The 16030-nt window shown below is 40.8% G+C and overlaps 1 protein-coding gene across 1 annotated transcript in view; it reads right to left on the bottom strand.

The window, feature by feature from the left end:
- Positions 1–14101: 14101 nt before the first annotated feature.
- adgrl4 (adhesion G protein-coupled receptor L4) overlaps positions 14102–16030 on the bottom strand; it is a 123137-nt gene continuing 121208 nt past the window's right edge. The window contains exon 16 of the mRNA XM_028812145.2: positions 14102–14772. Coding sequence (XP_028667978.2) covers positions 14710–14772 — 63 coding nt within the window. The 3' untranslated portion in view covers positions 14102–14709. The remainder of the gene's footprint in view (positions 14773–16030) is intronic.

Below are 16030 nucleotides of genomic sequence, written 5' to 3'. Positions count from 1 at the left end.
TGTGGCCTCAGGTGGTGAAGCAGCAGCCTCTCCATGGTCTTCATCACATGTGATGTCAGAGCAACAGGCCGGAAGTCATTCAGCTCACTAGGACATGATACCTTTGGGACTGGGGTGATGCAAGATGTTTTCCAAAGCCTCGGGACTCTCCCCTCTTCCAGGCTCAGGTTAAAGATGCGCTGTAGAGGACTCCCCAGCTCCAGTGCACAGGCTTTCAGCAGTCGTGGCGATACTCCATCTGGACCCGCTGCTTTGCTGGCACTAAGTCTCCTCAGCTCTCTGCTCACCTGTGCTGTTGTAATTGTGGGTGGGGATGTCTCTCCTATGCCGGTATCAGCAGAAGGATGTGTGGAGGGTGCAGTACTCCGAGGTGAGAGTGAGAGTGGGTTAGGGTGGTCAAACCTGTTAAAGAAGTTGTTCATTTGGTTTGCTCTCTTCACGTCTCTCTCGATGGCCTATTAGTATAAATGAAAGCCAATTAGGGCTCACGTTGAAGGTGTCCGATTGGAGATTTTCTGTGAGTTTGAATGGAAAGATTTTAATTGACATTGGATTGCTTTTTGTGTATGACCTTGGACTTTTTTGAGATCTGATTTGTTAATTAATAAACAAAATGACTAAATGGTCAATGAATGAATGATAAATAATCACAGTATCCTGTAATGGATTAAGGGCGGCCTGGGTTCGCTTCCCGGGTCCTCCCTGCATGGAGTTTGCATGTTCTCCCCGTGTCTGCGTGGGTTTCCTCCCACAGTCCAAAGACATGCAGGTTAGGTGCATTGGTGATCCGAAATTGTCCCTTGTGTGTGTGTGTGTGTGTGTGTGTGTGCCCTGCGGTGGGCTGGCGCCCTGCCCAGGGTTTGGCTCCAGCAGACCCCCGTGACCCTGTATTTAGGATATAGCAGGTTGGAGAATGACTGAGTGTAATGGATTACGCCAGGTCAATGAAAATGGAGGAATGGATTGAAAATCTACTGTCGTCTTTAATACCTTTGTCTTTATTGTTCCAGTTTAACTTATTTTATATAATCTGATGGAGTTTTTGGAGCCTTGGGCTGCCTATATTTATTTTATCTCAATGGTATTTTCTTAAACGGTGCTTCGGGTAACAACTAGTTGTTTTTTTTTATGCATTTTGGTGTTAAAAACATGGTGTGTGAAAGGAGAGGTCATGGCCTATAGGAGATGGTAGAAGAAGTACCCAGAGTGTGGGTGCTGACATCAACCCAAAACGTCTTTCCAACATTTTTAAGCTAATTATTGGCCAAATATCCAAGAGCACATATAATATGTGACTTGATTGATCATGTATTCATTTTATTCTGCACACAAATACAAGATGAAAGCCATTCTGATCACTGCTGTCTTGTTATCCGCTGCCAGAGGACTTCATATGTCAAGGCACCAGGCCAACAGTTGGTTTTCCCTTTTAACTAAGCTTCATATGGAAAGTTTAAACCTTTTCATAATGTATGGCAAAACAAGAGCCTCTTACTGGTGCTAGAATGAAAAGCTCCAACATCTGATCACTTATGTGAACAGTTTTTCTGTCTTAGACGTTTTCTGTGTTGCTCTATCACATCGAATTTCTATATGTTTTTATTATTGTCTGTAAATGTGAGTGACTGAGACAGAGCTTTTTGACACAAGGCAGTACGTTTCACTCCAAAATGTCTTGATGGTCTTCCCTGCACAGACTCAAGGCACCCCTTGCTAGACGCGGCAAAGTAGCCCCTAAACATACTGGAGCCTCCATTATGTTTCACAGCAGATTTGATGTTCTTTCCTTTGAAAGCTTCATTTTTTTATCTGTGGACAGAGAGCTGATGCGACTTGCCAAAAAGCACCAGTTTTGTCTCATCTGTCCAAAGGACAGTCACCCAGAAGCACTGTGGCTTGTCAATATGAAAATTCCAGTATGATTTTTTAATATTTTTTTTTTGACAGTCCTCCTGGGTCTTTTTCCATTGAGCCCACTGTCACTCAAAAAGTGACAAATGTGTGATCAGACCTTGGAGTTCAGCTTGTATCTCTTTGGAAGTTGGTCTTGGCTTTTTGTCTGCCATTCTCTTGCCCATTCTGGGGTTGATGTCCTCTTGTACTTGTGTTCAGAGAGGTTGGCTACAGGCCCATGGACCTTTAGCCTCTGTTGTCAGAGGAACATCAAGTGCTTAGAGATGGTCTTCTACCCTTTGCCTTAAATATGCTTGTCTTTCACTTCCTGTTGATCTCCTCCGACAACTGTCTCCTTTGCTTTCTCTGGCCCATGTTCAATGTGGGACAGACGATGACATAAAACAACAAAGTGATGAATTTTCTCCATTTACATTGGCCAAATGACTGATTGCACAGTTGGAGACGTGTGAACTTTTTCATTTTTTTGTTAGTTTATATCGGTTATTTGTTGTCACGTCTCAGGGAACTGGCTATGTGGTCAGGAATATCTCAGACAAGCTTCACTTCATCATGCCTGCTATGCTGAAAGCCATTTACTGGACAGTGAGGTGCTACATCCAGTTTTCGTATGATGTGGGTGCACATACATTAAACGTTACATGTTTTTTGTCAACAAAAAATGACAATTTGCAGGAGTGTTCAGTTCTCCTCACATAATAACTTGCATTAGATTAAGGGTACCGGGTGAGATTGAAGCTGATGTTGTTAACTGTCAGCTATGCCATACCATTAACACTAGAATTACCAGAGCCTACAAAAAAATGTGTAAATCCGGCCCACCTTAAATTCGCAACTCTCCATCAGTGTCTTTTGTCTTGTAAATGTGCCGATCAAGACAAGCAGCAAGCAGCCTAATATTCCATTCCCCCACCGCCACAGAACTTGCACAAAGTTCTCCCAGCTCATGCCTTGATTATCTGGGAGTGAAGTGCTGGAGTTTTAGAGTGGAAATAATAGATTGTTATTTGGAACACATGCATTTCATGTTGTGGGATATGGCAGGCCAATACCCCCAGGCCGCCAGATGGAGCCCTCCCTGCAGCATGGAGGTGCCCCGAATGCCAGCAGGGAATCATGGACATTGGAGTCTCTATTCACAACCCTGCTGTAACCCGGAAGTACGTCTTAGTCACAGAGACAGAGGAAATGACATACTTCTGGGATGAAGAAGAAGAGTTTTCACCTGACCCGGAAGTGCTGGATAATCACATAGACTGAGGGATCAGAAGCACTTCCGGGTCAAGGACTATAAAGGACTCTGGGAGATCCCAGATGGGTGAGCTGAGTCGGGAGGAAGGGTGACAACGCGTCTGGGAGTGGAGGATTTGTATTGTATTAGTGATTAGTGTATTATTTATGAGTATTGTGGAGTGGAGGGTGCTTGGTGCACATTATTGTCTAAATAAAATTAATTATTGGACTTTTATCTGGTGTTTGGCATCTGATCTGAGGGTTCAAGGGAGCGATAGCGCTGTCACAATGTGTGTTCCATTTGTGCAATAATCTGTGTAAACACATCGTTAAAACAGAAATGTTTTTCATATTTTAGTAATAAATGACAAAATGTAGGATTTGATAAACTATATCAAATAAACACAAAAACATCTGTGATGCCAAGATGAGACTGACAAAATTTGCTTGGGCCAGCCCGTGATTCATTTTTTTCTGACAGACGTGATGCTGCTGTCAGACGTGTTGATGCTGACAAATGCGATGGCTGGTTTGTTGGTAAGTTAACAGGGTGAACCTTCACTGTTTCATATGGCCTGTACTATTCATTTGTAACGGCAATCCCATCATTACATGAAGTAGGCAATAGTGGTTACCTGCTCGGACATTGGCATCATACACCTTTTCTAGACCCTCAGAATGCAGAGGAGAGGTGCTGTACTGCTGGACATGTTCTTGCACTCTCATTTATGGAGCACAGCCCGATACTTTTGAATGCAGGGGGCGGAGTCTTGATGTGTCAAGTGGGAGGCTGCTCTACAAGCCAATGAATTTCTACAGCATCTTGATTGCATATGTATGAGGTTAATTGGCATGATCCATATATGGATGTTTTAGGGTGAAAGTCAAGGTGCATTCCTGTACGCACATTTACAACATCCATTCATCCATTTCCTAACCTGCTGAATCTGAACACAGGGTCACGGGGGTCTGCTGGAGCCAATCCCAGCCAACACAGGGCACAAGGAAGGAACCAATCCCGGGCAGGGTGCCAACCCACCGCAGCATTTACAACATGATTGTGTTTTTTAAACAGTAAGGTGCATTGAAATGTGCATATGCCAGGTTTTAAATATCTGATTCTTCTTTCCTGCGTACACATTTTCCTGTTTTTATGGTGTGCATATATTTTCTATGCAACATTTTATAAATGAGACCCTGGCATCTTCCCTCTTCTTAAATTGTACCTTTTAAGTAACAATGTAACCACCCTAAGTGGAGGAGAATGGTGCACAGTATCTCCAGTGTTCTAACTTAATGAAGCAAATAGCATTTATAGTAAACAGCGTAGATGCCACATGGGCTGGAAGGACATCCCGGCCAGAAGAAGAGATGGTTCCTTACTCAGACGAGAGGCTCTTAACAGGCAACCTGGGACTCTCGTGATCGCATTTAGGGGTTTTGGGCTCGCTGATGCTCCTGCTTCTTTCACAGTAGCAATCAATATGGTAGACCGGAAAAAAATATCTTTCTTTAATTCAGTTTGCACACTTTGCTCTGTCTCGTTAAATCAAATGTTCTGCAGGTAGAAATTAAATGAGAGCACTAAAAAAATAAATTGAGAATTGTGGATACTGTCCTCTTTTAATTGACGGTGGGCACACCAAGTCACACCCAGGGAAACCAGAAGAGGACAGATAGGGGAAGAAAGGATGTCGATGGTCCTCTTTAGAATAAAAAAAAAAAAGAACCGGAAGGTATCCATAGGTGTTTGCCTAGACAGAACCTGACCTGGGAGGTTTTTGGATTTTTTTCAGTTACCCTAGAAGAGCTTAGCATTGTGAAGGAGAACAGAATGAAACCAAGAGTTTAATCTCCCTGCAGATAGCATTAGACAAAGAAGCAAGTATGTCTGCTTGAGAAAGAATTTTACAGATTCATGTCCCATTGTTGCCCTCTAGTGGTTAAAGTGTATATATCTCTTTCTTTGGAATGGATTCTGTAGGTTTTGGTAGTGTTATATCTACAGTATATTTCTATTACTTATTATAGATAAGTCTGGCCAATAAAGATTTTATAACTGTTTTTAGTGCCTGCCAGCTAGTATGACATTGTCACCTTTAGAATGGTACAGGAAAAGTCTGAGTCCCATATCAAGCCATTACATTTACATTTACATTTACATCATTTAGCAGACGCTCTTATCCAGAGCGACTTACAACAGTGTTTGTTTTGCATACCCCTTGGGGTCAGAGCGCAGGGTCAGCCATTGTACAGCGCCCCCTGGAGCAATTACAGGTTAAGGGCCTTGCTCAAGGGCCCAGCAGAGTAGGATCTCTTATGGCAGTGACAGGGATTCGAACCGGCAACCTTCGGGATACCAGCGCAGATCCTTAGCCTCAGAGCCACCACTCCGCCCCATTAGGCAATAGAAAGAAGCTCTGAGGCATTTTGGTGGTTATTAAAGAGACTGGTACTACCTCTTTTAACTATGGTGTTTAACCTCCATGGACACTGTTTTTATTGTATTATTAACTCAGTTATTGAAGAACTGCACAGCACTTTGATTTGGGACACAATTTATTGAAAATAAAAGCGCTAAAGCATTTTTGCACCACCTCTTGAGGTTGTGTGTCTTCATTTGCGTTAGTCCATCTCAGTTTATGCCTTTCAACACCCCAGGTTCAATGACGAGTATGCCAGCTGCAGCCAACCTGGGCATTGCATGCCCTCCAATCAGTGCACTATAGTACCAAAATGAGTTTCAAATAAAGGGCCTTTTTCCTCAGACCACAGTTAATTTAAATATGTTATTAATCAACAAATGGCCAGCATGGTGTAACAGCAGAAGAAGTTGCACCCTGGGGTATGTCCCTCTGTATTATGAAACCAGACCACCAAGACCCACTAGCAAAAGCTTGGCCTAAAAACCAGATCAAGCCAGAACTGGACTGGAGAGACTCAGATAACACAATTCTACAATTGGCTTGTGATGATATAACTGTCAGCTTGTCAAATTTTAAAAGATGGAGTCATTTTCTGAACAGGTGGATATCAGTGTCATTAAAAACAACACCACCTTGTGTAGTACGGCTCTGGGAACTGAACTTTTCAATGGTCATTTTTATCTTCATGTAGAGCAGAAAACTGATCGTTGGAACTGTTAGAGACTGAAGGGAAGAGGTACGCCAACGCAGAAGGGAAAGTCCAAGGTGGGTCAACATTAAATGGGAGAATCTGAGCCACTAGGGCACAAAATATTTCTTATATGAGCAGAATGAGATTTGTAATGGAGCAAAATCATTTTGATGATGGAAAGAAAGGACTGAATTTGCAGCATCCCTGCTAAACTGTTGTAAGAATATCACTTTTCTATTATTCACATTTTCTGCGGTGGGTTGGCACCCTGCCCAGGATTGGTTCCTGCCTTGTGCCCTGTGTTGGCTGGTATTGGCTCCAGCAGACCCCCGTTACCCTGTGTTCGGATTCAGTGGGTTGGAAAATGGATGGATGGATGGATTATTCACATTTTGCATTTAATCTTTTAAATTTTGTTTTTATTCTTGTGCTCTAATGCGTGTTGTAAACAACATTGTGATATCCTCTGATGAGGGAGATTTAAGTGCAGAGTTTGATACCATTGACTATTCTATTTTACTACACAGGCTGGAAAATGACATCGGGCTTACAGGCAGCATCCTTGAATGGTTTAGTTTAGGTAGCACTTCATCATTATATACACAAATTAAATATGGTGTCCTGCTGGGCTCAGTACTGGGACCTTTACTGTTTTCATTTTACACGCTTCCACTGGGAACGTATCGTTAAAAAAAAGAACATTAAATTTCATTCTTATGCAGATGGCACCCAGTTATACCTTTCTTTTAGATCAAATGACATTTCTCCGAAGTTGGCCTTAATTAAATGTGTTACTGAGTTAAAAGGATGTGTTTGAACACAGATAAAACAGAAATGTTAACTATTGGAGGGGATGATGTTCATCACAACAATATTTTGCCATTGTCACACATGTGCGATTAGGAGACAACTAAAGGGCCTGAATAATAGTAATTCCATGTATGACCAGGGTGTGGCGAGATGCACCAATTGTCTCTCTCAATCCCTTACAGACCATTCTTGGGAAATCCCATCCTGTTCCGACGCTTCCGATGATGTCACTTCCTGTCCCAGCACTGCAGATGATGTCACTTCCAGTTCCAGCCCTAATGACATCACTTCCTCCATTAGTCTTTAAAAGTCGCCATCTTAAGACAGCATTTCAGTTCTGTTTTCAGCCGGGATATAATATATGGGTGGCTGCTCCAAACCTTTTCAAAACTCATCGTGATTTTGTGACACCATTATTACTAGCTTTACTGAATTAGCCCACAATCTGTCATTATCATATTTGACACTAAGCATATCATTTAAAGCGCACATTACCAAACACTCCAAAACACGTTTTTCTATATAGATAGATAGATAGATAGATAGATAGATAGATAGATAGATAGATAGATAGATAGATAGATAGATAGATAGATAGATAGATAGATAGATAGATAGATAGATAGATAGATAGATAGATAGATAGATAGATATACTTTATTAATCCCAAGGGGAAATTCCCATACTCCAGCAGCAGCATACTGATAAAGAAAATATTAAATTAAAGAGTGATAACAATGCAGGTATACAGACAGACAATAACTTTGTATAATATTAACGTTTATCCCCCGGGTGGAATTGAAGAGTCGCATAGTGTGGGGGAGGAACGATCTCCTCAGTCTGTCAGTGGAGCAGGATGGTGACAGCAGTCTGTCGCTGAAGCTGCTCCTCTGTCTGGAGATGATCCTGTTCAGTGGATGCAGTGGATTCTCCATGATTGACAGGAGTCTGCTCAGCGCCAGTCGCTCTGCCACGGATGTCATACTGTTCAGCTCCATGCCAACAATAGAGCCTGCCTTCCTCACCAGTTTGTCCAGGCGTCCCTCTTCTTTATGCTGCCTCCCCAGCACACCACTGCGTAGAAGAGGGCGCTCGCCACAACCGTCTGATAGAACATCTGCAGCATCTTATTGCAGATGTTGAAGGACGCCAGCCTTCTAAGGAAGTATAGTCGGCTATGTTAAAAATGTTGGAAAAATTTCTAAATATGCAGGATACTGAGAAATTAATTCATGCATTTATTTCTAGTAGGACTGACTACTGCAATGTGATGTTTACTGGCTGCTCAAATCATTCGTTATACGGATTTCTGTTAATTGAAAATGCTGCTGCAAGAATTATTACAAGAACAAGAAAATACGAAAACATAACTCCAGCTCTGGAATCCTTACACTGGCTCTCTGTTAAGTTAAGGAGGGTTTCCAAAATCTTCCTTTTAACTTATAAAGCTTTAATTGGCAAAGGCATATTAAACCATTTTGAAATAAAACATGTAATAATTATAAAATAATCACACTATATTTCATAATAACTAGATTACTTTTATTTAATTATACATTTCATCACAATTTTTTGACTAATTTATATATATATATTGTGATGGACGCCCAGGGTCCCCAGACCACTAGATGGAAGCCTCCCTGGGTTGCAGTGGTGCCTCGGATGCCCACAGGGCTCCATGGGAGTTGGAATTTGGCATCTGGGTTCCATGGGTGCCACCAGGGGTTGTTGCAGGGACTGCGGAGCCCCACCTTGTTGGGCTTCCACCTTAATCAGAAGTGCTCCCAGACCACATTAACAGGCCAAATACTCCTGGGTGCAGGATAAAAGGAGGCCGCTGCCTCTACTCGAGGAACCAGAGCTGGAAGGAAGGGAGACAAAGCTTGCCAAGGGGAGTGGAGGTGGAAGGAGAGTTTGAAGAAGAAAACAAAGAAGTAAAGCGTGCTTTGTGCTGATTATTGATGATTGCTGTACTGTGCTGAGCAGGTGGGAAACAAGTGAAAGCGTTTCCCACGAAAAAATTAAACAATGTATTTGCTGAACTTGTTTCCTGTGTTTGTCTGTATCGGGTTTGGGGAGCTGTGTGCCCCCTGCAGGCCACAATATATACAATATACAATATAATCAGTACTTTTGCAAATTATTTATTTTATAATTGCCATTTATTTATGGTCTATACACAGCCCTGAATGGTAACATCTGACCATTTCCAGGTTTTCTTATGCTGGGACAATCAGCTTAACCTGCACATATTCAGAATGTGGCAGGAGACCCAAATATCCTGAAAAATCCCACACAGATATGAGTTGAAGGTGTAAGCCCCCCCAAGCCAGTAACCAAGGTAGAATACTGTGCCACCATGTAACAATTAATGACAACCCTTTAGTTTTAGTCTAAATAAAGCCATTAAATGACAGTTAGCTGTAAATGTTTGAAAATGTCATGTGGTTAATGGCTGTTAAATATCATAAATGTAACGCCTCAACATCCTAATGGATATACTTGACCTCCAAGTCTCAAAAATGTTATTTATCACATTATCCTTGCTTTTTTAATACATGTACTTCATCAAAAACTTAGCCACAATAAAATATTACTCATAATCTTGATGATATAGTTAAAATTATTCACGCTCAGAATGCAGATCTGTAAGATGAAGACCTTGTCTGTAAATGCCCGACAGATGTGATTTCTCCTGGGTTTGACTGCTGTGAGTTTTTTCCTGGAAAGAGTTTTTCCCAGATGGTCGTGAAGTGAAATTGTTGAAAGCAGCACAGACCTAACTAATTGACTGCGTGCTTTTCTCCAAATTGTGTCTTTTTGTTCAGGTACATTCTTGTCATGTAAACTCAGAGTCGCCATCTGGTGGTAATTGTAGTTGAAACACCTATTGGGATTAATAAAGTATCTATCTATCTATCTATCTATCTATCTATCTATCTATCTATCTATCTATCTATCTATCTATCTATCTATCTATCTATCTATCTATCTATCTAAGAACGTGATCTGTCTACAGTTATGTCCTCCTGGGAATATCAATTTGTCCAGCACTTTTCAAACCTTATTCAGCATTATGGGAGTTGAAACCAACCCTGGCAGCTTTAGGCAAGGAATCCTGGATGTTGTGTTACACCTGGTGTGTGTTTAGTGGCTTATGTTTATTTTTGCATTTTGTGTTTTCTTTATGTTTTATGTGTTTATTGTAATTATGTAAATTTTCTTAATATTGTTCTGCTAATTTATTAGTTAGTATCTATGTATGATTTGTTCTCCTGTGTTTTTGTGGGTAGAGCAAACCCAAGAGGTGGGACCACCCAGATATCATTGCTGAAGGATTGCCCTCATCCTATATATTGTGACGGAGGACCATCCATGGATCATTGTGGTTAATTTTGAGTACTTTGAGAAGTGCACTATTTTGTAAGTATTATCTTTTTCTAACTTTTGAATTTTTGCTTCTGACTTCGGTATATGATTACTGGATTTCAGTACAGGCAAAAATGTTTCAAGAATGTTTTGAGGAGCATGACAAAGAGTTGAAGGTGTTGACTTGGCCTCCAGTTTCCCCAAATCTCAATCCGATGGAACATCTGTGGGATGTGCTTGAAAAACAAGTCTGATCCATGGAGTCCCCGCTTTGCAGGTTGCAGGACTTATAGGATCTTCTGCTAATGTTTTACAGAAGAAGAACCTCAGGACATCTTCAAAGGTGGCCAACAGAGGTGGTCGTCTTTAATTTATGCCTTTGAGATTTCTTCACAGGCATGTTCTGTACAAAGATGGCGTCCGATCAGTTTTCAAGTAACAACTTCTTCATCAACGTCAACATTTCGAAAGAGTACTTCTTCGTCTGAGCATTTCCGACACATCACCAATTTGTTTCAAAACAGCATTGTGGGTAAACAATTTCTTTCTATTTAAACTTACCGTCCCAACTTTTACCTGCCTCGTTGTGTTCACCAGTTGGAAAACTAAAACTAAAAACCTTTGGCAGCATACAGACAACAAGCAGGAGCAAGTAATTGACAGCAAAGGATTAACCAATAGGAACAGGCTCGGCCAGGTGGGCTTTTGTCTTGATTGACAAGTGGTGAAACCATTATGAAAAGAGTCATTCTGAAATAAACAAAAGAGCCATTTGGAAAAATCGCATTGTCAAATAAAAATGTTTTTTTAAAAATATTTTAAATAAAACATCACCTTGTATTTACAATTTTCATAATAATTAATGTAATTATATATTTTTAATATTGTTATTAATATTACTAACATAATTATAATGCACAAAGCACCTATTGCCCATGTCTGTCTGTCAGTCTGTCCGCACAAAACAACTTGGAATCCTGTCGATTAAATTTGTTGAGGTGTGGCACACTTATTTTTCAAGGAAATTTCTAGTAACAGTTCAATTTTTGTTTGCGATATCTCATGCAGATCACGCCGTACACCATTTTAAAATTTCAAATTTCTTCCATTGAAAAGCATTGCTGAAATTTGCAAACTCGTCCGTCTTAAAACGGAGAAACGTTCTGCGTGACTTTAAATTTTACCTTGACAACAGTTGCTAGAACTTATATATTTGGTATATTTTTCCTCTTTTAATCATCCTACAGCCACTTGGATGCCCAATGCACGTCAATCAGATACTAGGGAGAGTGCATGGGCACAAGCGGCTCACACAGCAGCACCTTTCTCCTGCTGCTTTAGGTAAGTTAACTAATAGCATACAAAAAAAGTAACTTCTCTGGAAATAAATGTAAAAAGAAAGCAATTATGTAAGCATATATAAAGTGGAATTAAACAATATTATGTGCAGATTAATATTGCAAAGAACTGACTTAACCACCCTGCAGCTAAATGATAGATAGATAGATAGATAGATAGATAGATAGATAGATAGATAGATAGATAGATAGATAGATAGATAGATAGATAGATAGATAGATAGATAGATAGATAGATAGATAGATAGATAGATAGATAGATAGATAGATAGATAGATAGATAGATAGATAGATAGATAGATAGATAGATAGATACTTTATTAATCCCAAGGGGAAATTCACATACTTCAGCAGCAGCATACTGATAAAAAACAATATAACATTAAAGAGTGATAACAATGCAGGTATAACAGACAATAACTTTGTATAATGTTAATGTTTACCCCCCTGGGTGGAATTGAAGAGTCGCATAGTGTGGTGGAGGAACGATCTCCTCAGTCTATCAGTGGAGCAGGACGGTGACAGCAGTCTGTCGCTGAAGCTGCTCCTCTGTCTGGAGATCATCCTGTTCAGTGGATGCAGTGGATTCTCCATGACTGACAGGAGCCTGCTCAGCACCCGTCGCTCCGCCACAGATGTCAATGGTGTTTGAACCAATTAATAATACGGGAAAGGTGTAGCTGCCCTAACTGATATAAATACAAGAGAGGTTTAAAAATAAACAGTGTGTTCTGGAGGTGGGGGGGCTTCAAGGGCTTAAGCCCTGGTCTCTGGTGCCCAGTCCCCCCAGTAATAAACAGAACAATTGCGCAAGCCCGGGATGTGATTCTATGATAAAACACTTGGCGTAGTTGGCAGCATTTGCACTGTGGACCAATGGAGGTTTGTCGTGTTCTACAAAAAGGTTCGGGCTGGAAGAGAGTGAGCTCAGTTGACATCACCAGGAAGCGCTCAGCTTGCAATGCTTAGAGGTAGTACCCACAGTACATGCACAAGTATTGGAGGAATTCTGTTGCTCATGGCACAAAAAGAGGAGCTTCTGAGGGCCCTTATAATCCAGACATAATAGTTTCATAGATGACCACTGGAAATTACCACAGGAGAAATGTACAAACAAATTGGGAAGCGATTCCATGATAAAACATTTAGCATAGTCGGCAGCATTTTCATGGAGGATGCATGGAGTGTAATGGCCTGTGAGTGTTCTATAAAAAGGTTACAAACGCTGATGATATTACCAAGCAGAGTTCCATTTGCAGTGTATAGAGTCAGTCTCTCTGTGCATGTGCGTAAGAGTTCTCCTATTGCTGATGGTGTAAAGACATACACCTTAAGACAGCCTTTCTACTCCATATTTTTCAGTTTTGTGGTTCACCATCAGCAGTCTCCAAAGTGTAAATGTCTGAATTGGGATGGATCATGGAGTGATTCCACAGCAAGCAGAGAGTTGAGGAACCTGGACGAACCAAAGCCTGAGGAACCTGATCTATGATGTTGTGAAAGAAATTTAAACTACTTGCAAGCTACTAAGGGTTAAAAGCTGTTTTATTATAACGGCAGGTTACTCATGCAGACGTCTGTCATAAGATAAGGTGAAGTAAGCTGAACTTGGGTAACTTCCTGTAGGACCGCGTCCGTTAGACACAGGAAAGATGACCTTTCCTTCTTTTTTTTGGGCCCCTCTTGACACGTACTGCACATCATAAAAGAAACGGTTGGCCGAATTGATGAAATACTTAGATGCTGTTTCATAAGTAAGGGGGAGGGAGGAAAATAAATATTAAAGCCGATTGAAACCAGAAAACTTTGCTCTTCTGCTTTGCAAAGCATGAATCCACGTACTCATCTGTGACTGAATAAAGACTGATTGATTGAACTATTCTTGTCTTCCTCGGAGGTTACTTCCACAATGTTGATCGAGTTAATGCGCTATCTGGTGTTAGGGGAGATGAAGGAGAGAGTATTGGAATTGTGACTTGGAGTATAAAGAATATGATTTGAAAAGAAGAAGAAGAAGAAGGAGAGAAGATGTGTGCTATTTCTGAGAGATAAGATGGAAACATAAAGTGAGAGGATGCTTCGTGGAATTAGTGCAAGGTGCGTGTTTTTGTGGCAGACGAGCAATGATTCCAAGTGGTTGTTGCGTCTGTAAAATAGAATAGGGTTGGTGAGCTTTGATGGGCTGAATGTCCAATGTTTCTAATGTTCTAATTGTTAGGATTTACCGTTCTGTGAAAACTGTGATCCTGAAAAAGAAAAAGACCTGGAAAGTAAAAAAACTCATTATAAAATACACAATGTACAATAATTCCAGACATTTTATTAAGCTACACATATCGCAAGTAAAAAAAAAATGAACAGCAAATATAAACACTACACTGATTTTTAATTTAGTCATGTAACTTAAAGCCAGTGATTTCAGAATAGGCTGTCATAATTACATTCAGCTAGTCTAAAATTAAAATATTTACTCATATACTGCTCAAACCTTCATGGCTATATCAGGTTTACTGCTGTGAAATTTTAATTTGCTTAACAAACCTACCAAACAGTTAAATCCATTACACCTGTTTATCTTAAATTGCATATTTAATTCTCAATAAATTAAAAAGAAAAATAAACAAGAATTACATCAGTATAAGTACAATATAATCCCAGCTATGCACAAGAAGAGCAACATTCTTCCCTGCTCACTGGGGACAAAATGAATATTTTCCAAGTCTCCACTCTTTCGAGCATAATTCTTCCTCGTTCCTTTTATGTTTTCCAAGCAAACCATTATATTATCTATAAAGAAACAGGCTTGAAAAATAGGCAAGAAATGACGTCCGATTAATCCGCCGCAGGCACCGTTATCGTCCGGGTGTTTCTTCAGATCTCTCCTAGAAAGTTCCATTCAGCTTTGGGTTTATCTAAGACACTGAAAACAGCAGGGCACATTTTTGAAGAGTCTGTAGTATTCATCTTGAATCTAATTGGAAGAAAAGCGAAAAAGTGGTATTAAAAATATTTAAAAAAAGCACAGCAGAAGGAAGTGAAAACGTCGGACACGGGTGACCACAAAACTTTCTGTTTTCTGGTCATTTTCGTTGTCAGGACATTGACGTTCAGTGATCCAAATTTTAAATAAATCCAACATCAGGCCCCTACAATGTATGAATCTGGCAGATTTGTGTCCAATGAGATGAGAATTCACAAGAGTCCAAAGTTGGTACGTATGGTCACGGATGACTACAGCTTCTGTGTGGTTAGAGCTGCTGATTAACTGTCCAGACTGCATCTCTGTTGTTAGTCATTAGCACTAAAACATAAGTAACATGATAGTTAGAATCGGATACTAACCCTCACCTGCTCTGTTTCTCTTCTCGGTACTCAAATGTGGCACTTGGTGCTGCGGCCCACCTGCCAAGTTGTTTTACCTGCCTAAGGTAAAGTCATCCCTGATGGAGGATTATAGGAATCGTGGGAAAGAGGGGTCCTTTCATCGAATTGGCTGGCCCAACACTGTTTCAGCCGTGGAATGGCCAAATGGGGGAGGCCACTTGATGGATGAGGTCTCCAGGACTCTAAATATATCCAAATCTTATTATGTGATATCATCTACTGTTAAATTCTGCTCCGTACCTCTAAAATTTTTATTTTTATACTGTATTGAGGATTTGTTCTGTTCTATGTATTGTATTGTATTGACCCCCTTCTTTTGACACCCACTGCACTCCCAACCTACCTGGAAAGGGGTCTCTCTTTGAACTGCCTTTCCCAAGGGTTTCTTCCATTTTTCCCTACAATGTTTCTTTGGGAGATTTTCCTTGTCTTCTTAGAGAGTCAAGGCTGGGGGGCTGTCAAGAGGCAGGGCCTGTTAAAGCCCATTGCGGCACTTCTTGTGTGATTTTGGGCTCTACAAAAATAAATTGTATTGTATTTTCTGAATTTTTTTTTACGTGCTCACAATGGAGTAGTTTTTAAATATGAATAAATTGTGACATGAAGGATATAAAACTGGGCGGCACGGTGGCGCAGTGGGTAGCGCTGCTGCCTCGCAGTTGGGTGACCTGGGGACCTGGGTTCACTTCCCGGGTCCTCCCTGCGTGGAGTTTGCATGTTCTCCCCGTGTCTGTGTGGGTTTCCTCCGGGCGCTCCGGTTTCCTCCCACAGTCCAAAGACATGCAGGTTAGGTGGATTGGAGATTCTAAATTGGCCCTAGTGTGTGTTTGTGTGTGTCCTGCGGT

This window comes from Erpetoichthys calabaricus, chromosome 10 (assembly GCF_900747795.2).
Source record: "Erpetoichthys calabaricus chromosome 10, fErpCal1.3, whole genome shotgun sequence".
In the NCBI taxonomy this organism is placed as follows: Eukaryota; Metazoa; Chordata; class Cladistia; order Polypteriformes; family Polypteridae; genus Erpetoichthys; species Erpetoichthys calabaricus.
This window is presented reverse-complemented; position numbering and strand designations above follow the sequence as displayed.